Genomic DNA, 19,095 nt, shown 5'->3' on the forward strand with positions numbered 1-19,095 from the left:
GCGAAGCCGGTGGGGGAGGCATGCCCTGCTCGAATGGACCGGTAATCTGCGCCGCTCAGTCATATTGTCAAGAATGCATCATGGTGTATCTGTCTTTCCCATTAAAATGTAAGTTAGATTTTTTTTTTTTTTAAAGGTATAATTGGGAAGGCAGATAAAGTAATCACTTTTGCATGTAGAATCCTACTCATTACTCCACATGGCTGAAGCGGTAGTCATGGTTTCACAGATTTCAAAATAAGCCAGGCTGCATCCTTTTCCATGTGTACTTGCACACTTCCTCTTATGTAGAACCATTGTATTGGTGTAATCATTGGCTAGAGAATGTTTCCACCATGCGGAGGCGTGCAAGTCCACACTTAGTAAAAAGGCAAGGGCAGATACAGCAGACCTCAAGTACAGAGAATGACACCAGTCTTAATTAAAAGTGTGAACTCATAATATAAAACAGAACATAATCCAGACACATTTGTACTCTCATCCTTTATTTTGTTCACGAGCAAGCATCAACTTCACTACAATTTGCCTTTCAATTGGTAGAAAAGTGAGAGCAGCCGCAACAAGCACAAAAGGAAGCGTTCAACAGTTCTGAAAACATTGTCACCATCCATTTTTGAGCAAAGATAAAAAATAAACCAAAAATGTTTGAGTGGTGTGGACTTGTGAAAACAGACAATCCGAGAATCAGTAGTATACATGTCCCCTCTCCCACTCAAATCTCACAGTTCCACATGTAATATACAGAAAATTGTTGTTTTCATTAGAAGTGATTCATGCAACGTAAACACCCGTTGAATCCCAAAGCTCCTATATGTCTGCTGGATGGACAGCGACATTCATTCAATTCAATGGAAAGGAAAATGTCCAAGGGGCTGATCAAAAGTATCAAAGAACTTGACTTGAGGCACAAGCTCAACTGACTGGCACAAACAGTTGTAAACTCTGGCCCCTTGGAATGGTGGCTGTTCAGTAGTATGTTTGATTTGTACTTTTCAATAAATAAAATGTTTAAAAGGGAGATGAGATGTTCAGAATGTTAAATTGACAATGGACTGTGACAAAATGAGCGTGAGAAATTTGGAGAGAATAAGATTATACTCTTGTTCTGGTGAATTTCATGCTGCCCTCAACAACTTTGTCTGCAAATCAGGCAATAATACACTGTTCAAAATTACCGTTCACTATACACAAATAGGTAACTTTATACCCACATATGCTGCCTAGAGCATTTTAATATTGTACATCTTTTTAGAAGTGGATTTCCTCAATATGATGATTCAGTACAATATCTATAGAGGATACAATATGGTCCTACTTTCGCTACACATAAACATAGACACATGACACCTATGTAAAACATTAACTTTTAATAAAACTAGCAGRGGACTATTATTACTACAAAATTAAATAAAAATCACTTCCCCCAGCTCTGTAAGAAATCTAGCATTAAATAGTTACAAAATAAAAGTTGCCACAACTAAAAGAGCGTGGATGAGTGTTTTGTTAGTTGTGTTAATGCGCTGTGATCGGCAAAAGGCACTCCCAACTTGGGCCAGCTTGAACCTGACCCCCTTATTGGGCCCTAGTCATATTGAAGGGGAGACTGTTCACCACATTTCGWCAGTTGACCAAAAATAATAAATACATTGGGCCTAACAGAAATGTGATTGAGCGACTCCAGACATATGGTTTTAATCAAACCCTCAAAAGTTACTTGGAACGGTCTCCAAAAAATTACTTTATATGAAACTTGCAAAGCATAAAATGGTACACTTGTGTTACTTGAGCCATTATGTATTTGGCCTCTAAAAATAGATTAACATGCAAAGTATAAGACTTCCTTTATAAACCTTTCCAACAGTTTTCCAACTTTGTCATGCCTCACCTTTACTCACTTTACTTTTAAGTTTGACTAAAATTCCCAAAGTCATGCCATAAAACATACGTATGAAAGTTTTGCAGAATGTACATAATTCATTTGGATCCCTAAAACGGTGGAATAACGTTAACCTGTTTGAGGGGTACAAATCCTTTACCACATGTTTTTTTTTGAAGGTATTGAGATGAACAAGCAGTGATTTTTGAGAGGAAATATAGAGGTTAACATCTGACATCTTTTCAATTAATTGTATAAGTTTTATACTAATACCAGAGGGAAAACAAGTTTACCAAATGTAAACAAATATCTTAGAACAACTCTACAGTACAGTTCCATGTACAATAAAATCTAGTGGTCTACTGCAAAAAAATATTTAATTTTAAAGATTCAAACAAGGACAAAGACTACATTTTAAAGAGTTCTCATATCACAACAATGTGTCAGCAGTCACGTATTTATTTGCATTTGTTATTACTTATTTGAAGGTTTCAATATCCTTCAAATAAGTAAAACAACTGCAGTGAGAGTGAGACTACGCTTAACTGTAATGAGAAAACTGTTTAAAAATGCATCTAATATATTATTTCAGGTTAAATAGCCATGCCATGAAAAAAATCCTTAAAAAATATGTTTTTTTGCAATGAAGCAGACAAATGTTCTCGCATTTCATTTCTCTTCCAAAGAACGACAGCAGCCGTGCTATTGAATTGAGCCCTCCTAAAGCTAGACTAACCATATGCCTCAGGTCCGTCTGTATGCTGAGATTCGTTTGTGTTTTTGTTCTAATATTTTTGATGCCACGGCAGGACTGGAACACGGAAGGGCTTTTTAAAGCTGCAGATGGAGTGTAGTTCTCTTCTGGTCCTATTGTGCTAGCAGAAATATTAATATCTACACTCAATGTGAATTGATAGCGGAACTGCAGAAGCTGGCTGTTTTCTTAGTACTTTAAGCTACATCGGACTGTGGTTTACTGAACGTGATCATCTTGACCTCAAATTACCTTCTGTACAATAACAGACTAGAATGGGAATCAAATACATTGTCGCCTTGAGTACAGCATTGCCACCTGTGCAAGTCAAGCAAAGTAATAATCATAGTTTGGTGGGTGCTTATATTTGTCCTATTTCACACGTGAATTGGAAATGTGTTTTTTGCATATCCCAACWCTCCCTGAGACACCGTCGGAGAGTGGGGTCTCGGCCATGGTCTGACATTATCAACAGCGACCCTGGAGCAATTAAGATGATGTGCCTTGCTCAAGGGCACATTGACAGATTTATCACCTTGTCGGCTCGGGGATTCGAACTAGCTACCTTTCAGTTACTGGCCCAATGCTCTAACCGCTAGGCTACCTCCCGCCCTTATGTATATAGCATGTGAGGAGTGTGGCATGTGAGGAGCCGAAAGCAAAACCGACCAGTCCTGTCCCCACTAAGCAAAGAAATAACTACCTCCTTGCAAATGAAAAGACAAAATGAGCAACACTTTGCCATAGAAACCTCTGTGTACAGTTCTGGGTCGCTCTTCTTGAAGCGGACATTTTGTACAAGTATGACGGAAGAGCTTTGCCAAAAAATGTGCAACATGCTATAGCCTTTGTGACACAAATATTCTACACGACGTACTGCGTCTTTTTAGATATTGGACCCATTTGTTTAGGCCTTCACTAACACATTGACTAATTACATGGTTTCTTCATATTTACAAAATATTAAAAAGCAATTTATTCATCTACACATATGACTTGTTCAAATATCCTCATGCACTAAAAGGAGAAAAATGTAAATATGCGGTCTACGTGTCTGAAACGTAATCTCGTTTCACTCTCCGGACTACAACTCAAGCACAAAGAAAAAAAAAGAAAGTCAAAGCTTCTCTCGTTTAGCGGCAAACAAATCTAAAACAGATGTGCAAGGAATATACATATTAAAAAATCATTCTCCATTTTGAAAGCCTTACATCAGTAAAGAACTAAACAAAAGTGCAAGGTTGTTTCCTCACGGTAGCTCAAAACAAAATGCAAATGTTGGCCAAGTCTTCCCGGGAATAAAACATTCAAAATTAAAAAAGTAAGAAATCAGCGATCCGGTGATTACTATACTACACAGAGTACCACCACTAAGATGACGACAGGGAAACCTTGACAATATATCGCTTTTAAGGGGGATTTGTGTTTTGTTTTTACATCATGTGCCCCCACTGGTTAGGAGGGGTAGTGAGGATGAGAAATTCTATGAGTCATGTGTGTTAGCGTATGTATATGAGTGTGTGAGAGAAGTGTGTGTATCACAGGAGGCTGCTGAGGGGAGAACGGCTCATAATAAATGGCAGGAACGGAGCAAATGGAATGGCATCAAACACCTGGAAACCATGTGTTTGATGTATTTGATACCATTCCACTCCTGCTCCAGTCATTACCACAAGCCCGTTCTCCCCAATTAATGTGGCACAAACCTCCTGTGATGTGTATGTGTATATGAGTGTGTGTGTTGCTTGTGTGTGTAAGAAGTGTGTGTTTGCATGTGCATGTAAAAATGTATGAGTGTGTGTATGTGTGTGTGTCTGTTAGTAGGTGAGTGTGGAGTCGTCCCACTCCAGCTGCTGCTGTCTGCTGGCACCCTGCTGGTCCTCTGGCTCTCCGGCCTCCTCATCCTCGCTGCTCTCCGACTCAGCACTTGTGATGTCGTCTTCCTCCTCGCCTTCCTCGCTCTCCTCCTCTTCTTCTTCCTCCTCCTCACTGCTGTGCTGGTCCTCATAAGTCTACCAGAGGAAAGAGGGAGAGAGAGAGGGTCAGTCTTTCACACATTATTAAGTGATTGTGAGAAAGATCTGAAGGAAGTAGAGGAACCCGATCAGCAGCTGCATACGCTGTAACCAACACTTATGCTGCTGCCATACTGTTAACTATTATTATTTATCTTGATACCCAGTCACTTAAGTACTTTACATCACTGTGCAAAGCTGTCATCAAGGCAAAGGGTGGCTACTTTGAAGAATATAAAATCTATTTTAATTTGTTTAACACTTTCTTGGTTACTACATGATTTCATATGTGTAATTTCATAGTTTTATGTCGTCACTATTATTCTACAATGTAGAAAATAGAAAAATAAAGAAAACCCCTTGAATGAGTAGGTGTCCAAACTTTTGACGGGTTGTGTGTGTGTGTGTGTGTGTGTGTGTATAGAAATAATAAAGACAACACAAGAATAAAAGAGGAAGCTATAAAAAGGGTCAGTGCCAATACCAAATGTACAATGTGCAGGGATACTGGAGTATTTGAGGTAGATATTTACATGTGGATGGGGATTAGGTTTAAGTAAAAATACTACTTAAGTCATTTTTGGGGTTATCTGTACTTTACTATTTATATTTTTTACCTCTTTTACTTCACTACATTCTTAAAGAAAATGATGTACTTTTTACTCCATACATTTGAATGCTTAGCAGTACAGGAAAAAGGTCCAATTCACACTCATATCAAGAGAACGTCCCTGGTCATCCCTACTGCCTCTGATCTGGTGGACTCACTAAACATAAATGCTTCCTTTGTAAATTATGTCTGAGTGTTGGAGTTGCCCCAAGCTGTCAAAAAAAGTCATAAAAAAAGGAAAGTGTGCCATTTGGTTTGCTAAATATAAGGAATTTGATGTGTAGAATTTACTTTTACTCAAGTATGACAATTGAGTACTTTTTCCACCACTGAACTTAAATACATTTCAAATCTGATACTTTTAGTCTTTTACTCAAGTAGTATTTTACTCGAGTCATTTTATATTAAGGCATCTTTATTTTCACTCAAGTATGACAATTTTGTACTTTTTCCACCTCTGGCTTTGGACACAAATAGATACCTGCACACTGTTGAATAGACCCATTGTTTTGCTAAAGGGATAGTTCAGCAATTTAACATATTAATTTAATAATTCTTTCCTAACCTTGAAAGCAGTCTACAGATATGGAAACAAATATATACATATGTAAAAATAACAAAACTATCCCTTTAAAAGGGTCAATCTGCAATTGCTATACCAATTTTGGACATATAAAACAATGATACAGTATTTTTTTTTTTAAGAATCAATGAGTAACTTATGAGCTTAGTTCAACTGTCACACCCAATCAGAACCCAAAATATATGCTCGTTTTACTCCGATCTTTGTAACCATTGTAAATTTAAACACTGTATAGCCTCAAAACATATACCTAACAAAAATAAATGCACATGCAACAATTTAATTTTTTTTACTGCGTTACAGTTCATGTAAGGAAATCATTCAATTGAAATACATTCATTATGCCCTAATCTATGGATTTTGCATGATTGGAAATACAGATATGCATCTGTTGGTCACAAATACCTTTTAAAAAAAGGTAAGGGCTTGGGTCAGAAAACCAGTCAGTATCTGGAGTGTCCACCATTTGCCTCATGCAGCGCGACACATCTCCTCCGCATAGAGTTGATCAGGCTGTTGATTGTAGCCTGTGGAATGTTGTCACACTCCTCTTCAARGGCTGTGCGAAGTTGCTAGATATTGGTGGGAACTCGAAGATGCTGTTGTGCACATCGATCCAGAGCATCCCAAACACGCTCAATGGGTGACATGTCAATGGGTGACAGGATCTTGACATGGTATCTCTGTGCATTCAAATTGCCATCAATAAAATGCAATTGTGTTCGTTGTCCGTAGCTTATGCCTGCCCATACAATAACCCCACCGCCACCATGGGGCACTCTGTTCACAACGTTGACATCAGCAAACACCTCGCCCACACGACGCCATACACATGGTCTGCGGTTGTGAGACCGGTTGGACGTACTGCCAAATTCTCTAAAACAACATTGGAGGTGCAGTGTGGTAGAGAAATTAACATTAAATTCTCAGGCAACAGCTCTGGTGGACATTAATGCAGTCAGCATGCCAATTGCACACTCCCTCAAAACTTGAGACATCTGTGGCATTATGTTGTGTGACAAAACTGCACATTTTGCAGCACAAGGTGCACCTGTGTAATGATCATGCAGTTTAGTCAGCTTCTTGATATGCCACACTTTTTAAGTGGATGGATTATCTTGGCAAAGGAGAAATGCTCACTAACTGGGATGTAAACAAATTTGTGGCAAACATTTTTGAGAAATAAGCTTTTTGTGCGTATGGAACATTTGTGATTTTTTTTTTTTACTTTACATGTTGCTTTTATATTTTTGTTTAGTGTAMTTAAAATGATATGTTTGAGACCATGTATTGTCAGTCCTTGCATCCATTGCTCTGTCTATGCATTTGAGAGTGGTTACATTTCTCCAGGCCCATCCCACAGTTTTTTTACCAAAACAAAGACGGGGTGCCCACTTTGTTATTGTTTCACCTGTGGATTTGCCATTTCAGTGCAAGGCTTTGACCAGAAGGAAACCTTTTTGGAGCATTACAGTGTTCCCGTGTGGTCTATTTGTTTTTGAATGATCGGTTGCGCCATCTCTGTTGGTCTTGTGTGTCTCAGTTGGTAGAGCATTGTGCATGCAACGTCAGGATCGTGGGTTCGATTCCAGCACACAACTGCATGTTGCTTTGGATAAAAAATGCACACTCTACTATATCAGTTTTTGTACTACTATTGGATAAAAAGTGTCTGCTAAATGATTTATATGATATATTACCTCCATGGGGTTGACTGTGATGGTGAGGGCCGAGTCATCCCAGTCCATCTCATTCTCCTTGCCGCCCTCTGTGTCCCTCATGGTGCGCTGGTGGGCTGACCGGATCCGAAARACGCCCAGGATGATCATGAACACCAGGAAGCTGACACACACCACAATGACGATGGTGGCGGCGCTGGGGACCACTGGGAACAACACACACAGAGTGTGTATTAGGACAAATGTACGCATGCAAGCTCACGCACACACACAAACTATATTCACTTCTAGGGCTGGGTAAGACTTAAAGTCATAATCTAGTCTCCTTTTCAGCTCATTTATCACATGATTTAACAAAAAGGCACAGTCGAGGTTTTAAAATCACATTTGATACCCCACCTTTTTAGCCTGTCCTTTAATCAATTACTTTACTGTTATTTAGCTCTGTCTTTTAATCAATGTCTTTATATTGTTGTTGTTTGTTTTATGTTCCCATATTTATCAATTTTATTCTTCCTGCTTGTTTTAACTCTCTCTCTTTTACTGTGAAGAGTGTTGTGAATTTAAATTCACTTTAAATAAGCAGGCTGTATCACAACCGGCCGTGATTGGGAGTCCCATAGGGCGGTGCACAATTGGCCCAGCGTCGTCCGGGTTAGGGTTTGGCCGGGGTAGGCCGTCATTGTAAATAAGAAATTGTTCTTAACTGACTTGCCAAGTTAAATGATGGTTAAATAAATATTGATTTGATTTATGATGCATGGATAGAAGAGTTGGCGAGAGCTGTTGGGTTTAATGGGCTGGTTGTTTTTGGAAAGTTCGATTTTTTCCCCCCACACGTTCCACAGGTCACATTTCATTTGCGTACTAAAACTGCATCAGACTACACTGAACAAAAATATAAAACGCAACATGCAARAATTTTACCGAGTTACAGTTCATATAAGGAAATAAATTATTGAAATAAATTCATTAGGCCCTAATCTATGGATTTCACATGACTGGGCAGGGGCGCATCCATAGGCCCACCTATTGGGGAGCCAGGCCGATCCAATCAGAATGACTTATTCTCAACATAAAAAAGAAAAAAATTATAGACAGAAATACTCCTCAGGTTCATTAGCTGTCCGGATGGCTGGTCTCAGGCGATCCCGCAGGTGGAGATTGTCGTGGAAAATTGCAAGATTATGTTATAATGCTTTTATTGCCTTATAATGGTTGTTTTATTCGACAGAATAGAGTATTGTGTGTGTGTTCCACTGAGGATGGGCCTCTATGAGATAGCACTGACTGAGGAGATTTACGATGTCTTTGGGTGATAAAACCTAAAGAGCATTCCAGAGAACATGAGCTAATGGTTCTGTTCTATGCTGTACCAGGGAGAGATGGTTCCCTTTTGGAGTAAGGGGGCCAGACACTGGTCTTTACAATGAAAACTTTTGACACAGCAGTAACTGTCTGCTATGTTTTATAGATATCTTTCATACAAATCTTAACGAGTTCAAACAGGTGCAGTTAATACAGGTAATGAGTGGAGAACAGGAGGGCTTCTTAAAGAAAAACTAACAGGTCTGTGAGAGCCGGAATTCTTCCTGGTTGGTAGGTGATCAAATACTTATGTCATGCAATAAAATGCAAATTAATTACTTAATCATACAATGTGATTTTCTGGATTTTTGTTTTAGATTCCATCTCTCACAGTTGAAGTGTACCTATGATAAAAAATTACAGACCTCTACATGCTTTGTAAGTAGGAAAACCTGCAAAATCGGCAGTGTATCAAATACTTGTTCTCCCCACTGTACGTAAATGCCAACAAAATAACTTTTTGGTCAGTGTGTGTGTTTAAACTATTTAACTGTACTAGAATGCTTAAAAGGCCGCAATTTTTTAAAATATTGGTATTGTTTTTTTGACAAAGAAAATATCAGATATCGGTATCAGCCAAAAATGTCATATCGGTGCATCCRTAATTCTGAGCATATGCAATGTGTGACTTCAACATAAAATTACTTCTTCACTTATTTTAGGTTTAAGGAAGTGTGTATGTCGCATTCCTTATCATAGAATAATGTATTAAGATCCACCTGCTCGAGACAAAATCAGCGATTGCTATGCCATATTGTGCCGTGAAGAAGTCGAGCTGGATAAATGCTTTTCTAAAGGACCGCCCCTTTGACGTAACATTGCATTGAAGCAATATAAGTCAGTGTAATGATGCAGCCGACCACCAGAGGGACGCAAATGCAAGTTTATTCGACAGAGGACCTTTACATCATGGTCTTAGGAAGGTCTGAATGGCTGATTTATAAAACGGTGGGAAATTAATAAAATAAGTCATGTAAACATACATATTTTTTTTAAGTAATTCTATTGCCCGATTTCGGGTACTGTCAGCTTGAGAAGATGTATATAGTATTTTACTAAACTCAGTTTCCACATTTTTTCTTCTGTGATTCCTTAACCTACCACAGCGGATCAAAGTTGTCCACTTTGACCAAGATGGACATTCTTCAAGTTGTGTGGTAACCTTGATGGGTGGATTTTGATACAATGCCTGCCATTTTGCCAACCCAAATGGTGTCTATATGTGGGGGTATGTGACACAGCCAGGTTTCCACCTGGTACAACTGGAATAGTAACTGCGATTCCCTCAAGTCCATCTCTATGACAATTCAACCAGTCTCCCAGCGTCGGTTACAAGAGAAGCAGCAACTAAATCAGGCTTCCCTGCTCCCTCTCTGTGCCTTGGTCTCTTCCACCAAGTATATCAATTGTATTATAAAATATGAGTACCCCCTCATCAACTGGATATGAGCTCAGATATTTAGTGTGTAGTTTAACTGTTTTTATGCGGTTGTTGATGTTTGTACACTACAATTCAACTCAGCATCTTGGTATTCTGTTTCTGCTAAATGTAATGTACCATTATGTTTATGCCTGTATTCATGTATTTTATATTGTAAAATAAAGAGATTTTCTGATAGAAAAACTGTATGGGGACTTCATCATTGTTAGGTTGAAAGAAGAAGAAAAGGATCTACACATTGTAAAGAATCAAAAGCCACTTTTACACACACACACACYGGTTTGGGTGTAAACCCCTTTTGGTCTTTTGTTGCGCTGTCACATTGTGTGATCATAATGGAGGACCGTTGGACCTGGATCCATTTACTAAGTGTCACAGAGTAGGAGTGCTGATCTATGATCAGTTTTGCCTTTTAAGATCATCATGAATCTGATTATTATAGACATCCTAGATCAGCACTCCAACTTTAAAATGCTTGATAAATAAAGGGCTCTGGTGTAATCTCACAGTCTTGATGGGGTTTTAGTAGGGTATTACGATACATTGGAGCCAGGTTGTGTGATTACTCTTCCTGACTTTAGCATTGTTACGTCAGACTACAATTGGCAAATAACAATGTATATCTCCTCTTAGATTTCGAGTGTCCTCTGCTAACCTTCTCTACTCTTATCTGGTCACGAGTACACAAGTATGTACTGCCCTGTCATGTAGGCTACATGGTTTATTAAGCACTCTCAGCACTGTAGATTGTGCTCAGATTCCTGGCCGTCCAGATGTCGCGGAAGGACCGACGGCACTCAAATGTAATCCCCAAATTAAAAACCAGGCAACCGATAAATATTTAATGTGTGCCCTACTTTTGGTTAATTTACTTAAATCTATGGGAAAAGCTCACCCCGGTCTGACCAAGAGGGATTTATTTATTTATTCCAGAGCAAAACATTTAACAGATTAGCTGTTTGATTACGAGGTCGGGATTAACTTTAACAAGAGATGAGTAAAAGAATCTACAGCAAGTATTGTGGGAGGAAATGGGGGATCTGGAATTGTCCAATCTAAGATAGGTGTATCATAGAAATAAAAAGGCAGACTTTTAGTGTTTCTGGTATTCTAAATCTATGGATTACTATTCATTCCAAAGTAATGTCCAGGCCATTTCGGGTTGCCACAAAACCGCATTCACCACGTACAGGGAAAGGGGAGGTTTGGATTAATTAAATAAATACAAAATAAATCTATATTTATTTGAATTCAAGCTGTGTATACCTCAGTGTGGACTGAGACAGACTGTTGGCACAGCACACCCAATTTTGCAGTTTTGATTAAATAGAAGGCTTGTGTAGATTGAGTGCTTATGATACATATAGGCCAGCTAGCCCAAAGAGGCTAATTATGCTAAAGCTAATGCCTAACAAAGTTGATTTACTGTTTAACGGATGCCCCGCCTCACATTAAATAATTTTTTMGTTTTAATTTTTTTAATGATTTATTTGATTCATGTGAATCGATTATTTGAATCTATTTTTGACMAAAGTCAACTCACTTCTCCATTGCAGTAGTTGGGATACTGTTCAATCGCGGTGAATTGAATCATGTGAATCAAACGTTTCATTTGTGAATCACAAAAAGTTATTTTAGGAAAAATGATTGGCTGTAGCCTTCATTTTGGTTATGTGACTGCAAAACTTGTTTTGTAGATACTTCAAGTTGACATTGCATCTCAATATATGTGTCAGCCTGCAAAGTAAACACTTCTAAGGTAAGATAAATATGACTAAACAAGAAAATGTGTGTGCTTGCTTCAGCTGTCTAAAAATATTTGTATGGTAGTGGGAGATGTGTTAAATGTCAAATTAAAGCTGAATAGAAGCTTAAGCAGTTCGTTATAGTAAGAATAGGTCTGATTACTTTAGTAGACTGCTATATATTTCAGTTAACACATAAATTATGAAAAATAGCAGAACTATGCCTCTGAGAAATTAACTGTGCCTAAAACTCAGCCAGGACAGGCTTTCAATGGTGGTATCCTACTCCTGACACCAATTTAGTTAAGGGGGTACACCCTGACCAGGACTCTGTGGTCCCTGTGACTGTCATTCCAGAACCATTATACCAAAAGGCAAACATGTTGTACTAAGGTTGTTCACTATTTTTACACGTGGTTAAAATTTTACTTAACCTTTTCATATATACCATTTTTATTCACACGCTCGCCTCACTTGCACAGACAGGCTAATGAGTGAGGTTAGCATTAGTGGTTTACCTGAAGCCTGGTGAGCGTTGACCAGGTTGTGTCCGGACAGGTCCACAGAGGCGTGGTGCACTGGGTTGATGAAATTGGGCTGCACCATGGCATTATTAGCATGGTCCATGGGGTTGGCTGTGTGGATCACATTGACCTGGGGGTAGGCACATGCATGCACAAAAAAAAGAGAAAGCGAGAGAGAGAAACAAAGAAAAAGTCCAGAGTTACAGACAGACCACAGAGTCAAAGTGTTAAGTATTACTGAAGCTTTTCCATTATTATTTTTTTTTTAAACACTGTTACATATTCTTGTTCACTTCACCAATTGTTGTTCATAATTGTTTATGACATAAAAGGGTTAATATCCCTAACACAGTGACTAGGGATTATTTTCCATCAGTCTCTATACTGAAGAAATGACAGTAGTTGCCGTATGGGTGAGGTATAAACAGTAAACGCTCAGTCATACCTCGACCTTGAAGTCGTTGCTGATGTAGCGGCCGTTGAGTTCGGAGCAGAACAGCTTGAACTTCCTGTCAAAGAGAGCCTCTGTGTGCCAGTTCTTGTAGCGAATCAGGTGCAGGACCTGCTCATAGTTGGCCATGGTGTTGACGCCTGGGACATGGAGAGGAGGCTTGTCAAGTACAGATTTAGGGAGGGAAAATGTAGTTAAAGGCAGGTCCGGCACTCATTGTTAGCACAAAGCAGACAGGAGGGTTGATGAAGGATATGTTTTTTATGCATTATGGGGAAAAATGTCTAGCCCAGTCTAGTCTACCATAGCCAAACAGCCTAGTCTACCATAGCCAAACAGCCTAGTCTAGCTTAGCCTAGCCATCCTAGACCAACCTGTCAGGACGAGACCCAGGTTGGAGGAGGTCATCTCCAAGCCGCGCTGCTGGACCTGGGCCTGGTCTACCTCCAAGGTCTCATGCTCTCCGTCCAGCTCATCGCCCAGCGCCGTCACCTCACATGTGTCCAGGTTGTGCATGATCTCCTCCGACACTACCGTCTCTTGAACTGAGAAAAGATTGGGGGGAAGAAGATTGATATATATTTTTTWATCTGTATGTTTGCTGTGTAATTGTATGTATGTGGTAACACTTTCCATGCCAATAAAAGCCCTTTGAATTTTGAGAGAATATTGTCAGTTAAGAAGCTCACATTTTAACAGAGCTATTAGGGCTTGTCACCCAGAATCAGATTAAGCCTTGTCCTAGACTAAAACATACTTTCAATGCACATTCTCCACTGACGGTGCTGGTTACGCTTTATTTTACAGGTGGTATTTACTAAGAAACTATGTGGTAACAATGGATAATAGTAATTTCAAAGAAACCACCTGCTTAATATCAGGAAAATAAAAAGGTAACTATGGAGCTTTTCAGTCCAYSACAAGGCTTAATCTGTGTCTGGGAAACCAGCCCATGATGTCCTGTACATTGTTTATCAACCAGAGGTAATGAGAACAGCAGAGCTGGTAGGTAACAGCGGTAGTAGACCTCTAAGCCCTGTTTTCCCATATGGCTTGTTTTACACAAGGGCACTTTGTCTCTCTCAATCTCTAGATCGCTCGCCCTCCCTTTCTTGCATTCTCTTTCTCCCCTTTCCACATCTCTCTCAGCCTCCCTCCCTAGTTCATTCTCTCTCGCTCTCCCTCTTCTGTTTCTATTTTTTCCCTCTTCTCTCTAGCACTCCCTGCCCTGTTCTTTATCAGACCAAATAGATGAACAGATGTCGTGGCTGGTCAAATAACCCCTCCCATAAAGCTTGTGTAGTAAACAACCCCTCCCTCCTCCTCCCTCCCACAGCTCCCTCCCACAGATTGCCACTGGTGGCCTAATCCTCTGTGTGTTATCTACTTGTTTCCACTGGGATATATACCAGGGTCTGGCCAATATCAACCCAATTCAATTCAGCCAGTACAATTAATCCCCGTGCATTGGGGTCTCCTCCAGATTTGCCCTTAAGGACACAAGGGCATCTAAAATTAGCATAAATGTCTGCCTGCACCAATATTTCCGATTGAAAGCAATTGGGATCTGCCCAGTCTCTGCAATTGTAGGGAAGAAGAACCACTGAGTTCAAATGAAATGTCCTGAACCATGATCTTGGCTGTGGTATTTTCTGTGGATGACTCTGTGCTCCTCCAAATGTTTGTGGTGTGTTGTTCGGGGACGTTTTCTCATATGGCTTGTTTTTCCACAAGGGCACTTTGTCTCTGTCAATCTCTAGATCGCTCCCCCACCCTTTCTTGCATTCTCTTTCTCCTCTTTCCACATCTCTCTCAGCCCCCCTCCTTGTTATTTAATCAATTTTAGAATAAGGCTGTAATGTCAAAAATTGTCAAAAAAGTCAAGGTCTGAATACTTTCCGAAGGCACTGTATCTACAGCCAACCTCTGATCTGTAGACCGCCAACGGTCCCTGGGATGATACCAACAGGTCCCTGAGATGGTTGGCTGACTGACAGTTTGTCAGTTCTCAAGAGCTGGTTTTAATTTAAGGGGATACTTCAAAGAAGAGGGACCATAGCTCGCTGGTTGATAAACCTTAAAGGTTTAGAAACATTCCTTAACTGTAAGGTGGTACACGATCTACAGTAAGGGGGTACAATCTACAGAGTGCTTTAAAAAATAAAAATTGGGCTCCCCCAAGTTATTCAACTTTTTCACATTTTAGTTTGGGTAAAAAAAAAWWATTAAAATAAATACAAATTAGCAAAAAATTTGCTTAATTGAGGAAATCTGTTCCTAACTAAGTATTCACACAAATTTWAAAAAAGACGTGATCTCAATGTATTCGTGGTATGAAATAATTGTTTTCAAAAGAATAATCTCTTTTTGGGCTTACAGTAGTTGTGGTCAATTTACAGTGTACAAATTATCATTATTTTACGTCCCCCCTGACCATTCACTATGACAAAAATAAGCCCACGGCTGAATCTAGTTGCCTACCCCTGATCTACATTAAGGTGGACCTATTTAAAGTATGGAGGTATGATCTATAGTAGGGTGGTACGTCTTAGTACCTGTGGGGTCGTCCTCTGCCCCCTCTGTGGCCTCTGTGGCCTCTGGCTCGGTTTCAGCCTCAACCTCGCGGGTGATGGTGCTGACGATGCGCAGCTCGGGGAACAGAGTCACGCCCTCAGGGCTCTCAAACTCTGCAGCGCCGCGGGCAAAGTGGTCGATGCCACTCAGGCTGATCTTGGGCTCCTCGGGCTGCAGCACCATCACGTATCCCGCCGCTTCCGGTACCAAGATGCACGTCTCCTCATTGAAGCACCTAGCAAGCCAACGGTTTCAGATTAGGTCCATTTCAGTTGATATTTCCATTTCAGTCTAATATAAGCAGTACATTAGCCATGCAATATGCGAGAAAAATATCCTCTGTCATTCTAAGTGCATGCAAATAGGGCAGGGGACCATTTGATTGTCTATACTGTGAAACTTTAAAACAGTTTGCAGTTCACTTGAAGCAGTCTTTCATTCTTTTCACCTCTATCGTACCATTTTACGTTTCATGTTGAATTGACTTTGGAAAAGGCAGGTACACACTACCCTCCATTTTACCTTTCTATTCAGATTTTTTTGATTAAATTCCCTTTGAATAAATAACCTTTTGAATCTTTATTTGAGTGTAAAGCTGCACCTTTTAAACATGTCAGTGATTTAACCATTTAAATATCATCATCTTTCACTGACACAAAATGTATATTATCATAAAGCATATATTGGTAAGCCTGGCTAAACAGCCAAACTCAGTAGCCATATTGCTATCTAATTGTACCAAGTGGTCTGGCGCACAGACAATGTATTATATCATTCAAGGCTGGTTTCCCGGACACAGATCAAGCCTAGTTCTGGACAAAAAATCATGCTTAATGGAGAATATCTATACATTTTTTAGTCCAGGGCTAGGCTTAATCTGTGTCTGGGAAACTGGCCCAAAGTGTATATTGGGCCAAAGTGTTTATTGATGGCACGGGACACTCACTTGACGGTGGTGGAGACGCGGAGGTGTCGAATGCCGGGGGTGGGGAACTGGCGTGAGTTCAGGTAGGAGATGTGCTGCATGACCTTGTCGAAAGCCTCAATGTCATCGCCTTCCACGGTCAGCGACGACTGGTTGGGGTTGAACGCCACCTGAGAGAGAAGAGGTGATGGCGGCAGAGTGAGCCCCGACTGTTAATGTTCCATGTTAGTCATGTAGCAGACGCTCTTATCCAGAGCAACTTACAGTCATTCAGTTTAGTAGGGAAAAAAGACACATATCAAAGTCATTGCTAGAAGACTGAAGCCCCTCTTAGGGCTATACTCATGTTCAATGTACTCTCTTTTAAGCCTTAGTCCCATAACTTCAAGCAAGTTGTATTGTTATAAATGTGACTGTATTAGAGGTACACCAAATCCACTGGACTTTGTAGCCCGGTTAAAGGGATAGTTCACTGCTTTGGTTTCGTTTCCCTGGAAGTTTACCAATGCTAACATTTCAGCATTTGTGGCTGAAATCCCATTCAAGTCATGGGAACGATATTAGCATTTTTCGCGCATCATGTCCAAATCATCCAAAGTATCAAAAATTGATTGTGAAGCTCACCAAACAGTGCCAGCCACTGTCAGGGAAACTAAAGGCACGGAWTGCTGTCATACCTTGTACATAGACTGCTTACATGGTATGTGTAATGTGTAAAAAAAAAAATTACAAAAATTGTGAACCATCCCTTTAAGGTTAGGAAAGCTGGTCCTAGAGCTGTACATAGGGGAAACTTCACCCCAGAGCCCCTCCAGCCCCCCAGGCTATAGCTAGACCTCTCACCTTGACGGCTGAGGCCACCTCCTCAGGCAGCTGCACATCCAGGCCCTCCTTGCAGGTATACAGGCAGTCGATCACCTTCTTGTTCTCCAGCTTTCCCGACCGGATCATCAGGCCGGCCAGATTCCCCCGGAAAAACTGGGACATGCGAGCGTTGCCGCCTGGACCCAGCGAAGAGCGGAGGAGAAAACACACACACAGTCAGCCAGGCGTATAAATCTGCAGACTGACCTTTTCTGGGCGAGCGGTTTGAAGCATGCCATCTGAATGTGCAGCAAAGGCCGCGTGACTGGCGCTCTCATGCAAGTTAGTATGTGTGCCCTTAAAAGGCCTGAGAATGGATGACGGATGAGCTGATACAGGCCTCCAGCCAAACATGCACCAATCTGCAGTTTGATGGTGGAAAAAACAATGGGGTGGGGGGGGGGGGGGGGGGGCATGCTGTCATGGAATCGGTTCAATGTCTTCACTTCAAATGTTATTATCTTACATACATTTTCATACCAATATGTATCCTACAAGGCTATGGTGATTCTTGATATTTAAATATAATTTATGTTTTTCAATATACTTTTGCTACAATCAGTTGTGAGGAAAATCTTAAATGTGACTTACATCCCAGTTAGCACATTTGGTTCCTTGGAAGCTGATGGAACGTAAGAGTTTGCCTTCCCATTGGTTCTGGGAACGAAGCCATAAGTTTCCTGACGGTAAAACTGGCCTTTTTTTTTTACGCTCTGAGAACGGAAGTAAACATTTTGCCTGTTCTGGGAACATCCCTMTTTAGGTTGCAGGGGGGTTCTGAGAACGTTTTACTATGATTCTCTGAAAGTTTTCCTGGGATGTTTAATTAACACTATGAGAATGGAAATGATAGGTTATTTGAAAGTAATTAAATAACAGAACATTCTCTAAAAAGTTTGTAATGAAATGTAAAGGTTATTTTTCTAACTTTCACTGAATGTTTCAATAAGACTTTTAATAACACTGCTAGCTTAGTTTGGGCTAACTGTTCTGAACTCCAAGCAAAGATAGGACACATGGAAATGAATTTGCTTAGTGCAAACACATTGTTTTATTGCACGCGGTCAGTGAGATTTGAACCTATGAACTTCTGTTTTCTATCCATGGAATTTGTCCACTGTGCCACCAGCATACCATGTTTTCTAAACTCATACAAAGCTGTTAATTTTTGTCTATTCATACAGGCCCTGTTTCAAAGGACGCAAGCTCTCATTAAGATCAGGTGTGGCCAATTAGTAGCCGCAGCCAACACACCTGAACACATTTAACAAGATAGAGGATAAAGAGTGTTTGGTTGACACAGAGAACAGAATGTACGTTTTTAAACAACATTCTTAGAACTTACAAAGGTTTTCTCTTAGTTTTTAAATGTACACTTTTTTTTACGTTCTCTGAATAATTTAAGAACATGACTTTAAATACAACCATTAGGAAATCTGTTGGGAACCTTATACTGAAGGACTGAAATTCCCACAGAAGAACATTGTTTCTTAACAATCTGAGAATGTTCCCAATATCAAACCAGTTGGAGAACGTTCCTAGAATATTACCAAAATTTAAATTAAATGTTTGAACTTTTTGGAAACGTTCTGTTAAAGTAATGAAATACCAAGAAAATAATGTTTTTTTTGTCAAGTTCCTTAAATGTGCTGAGAACATTCCAAAGCCAAGCAACTATCCTGCACC

At 40.0% G+C, this 19,095-nt stretch overlaps 1 protein-coding gene across 4 annotated transcripts in view; it reads right to left on the reverse strand.

Annotated features, from left to right (window-relative positions):
- Positions 1 to 3,800: 3,800 nt before the first annotated feature.
- The window catches only part of clstn1 (calsyntenin 1), a 68,147-nt gene continuing 52,852 nt past the window's right edge, over positions 3,801 to 19,095 (reverse strand). For all 4 annotated transcript variants that reach the window (XM_023991179.2, XM_023991177.2, XM_023991178.2 and 1 more), the window contains 8 exons: positions 17,389 to 17,546; positions 16,567 to 16,715; positions 15,602 to 15,855; positions 13,421 to 13,591; positions 13,041 to 13,186; positions 12,590 to 12,725; positions 7,539 to 7,723; positions 3,801 to 4,642 (listed from right to left, as the gene is read on the reverse strand). In XM_023991179.2, coding sequence (XP_023846947.1) covers positions 4,448 to 4,642; positions 7,539 to 7,723; positions 12,590 to 12,725; positions 13,041 to 13,186; positions 13,421 to 13,591; positions 15,602 to 15,855; positions 16,567 to 16,715; positions 17,389 to 17,546 — 1,394 coding nt within the window. In that variant the 3' untranslated portion in view covers positions 3,801 to 4,447. The remainder of the gene's footprint in view (positions 4,643 to 7,538; positions 7,724 to 12,589; positions 12,726 to 13,040; positions 13,187 to 13,420; positions 13,592 to 15,601; positions 15,856 to 16,566; positions 16,716 to 17,388; positions 17,547 to 19,095) is intronic.

Source organism: Salvelinus sp. IW2-2015, linkage group LG7, assembly GCF_002910315.2.
Source record: "Salvelinus sp. IW2-2015 linkage group LG7, ASM291031v2, whole genome shotgun sequence".
Classification (NCBI taxonomy): Eukaryota; Metazoa; Chordata; class Actinopteri; order Salmoniformes; family Salmonidae; genus Salvelinus; species Salvelinus sp. IW2-2015.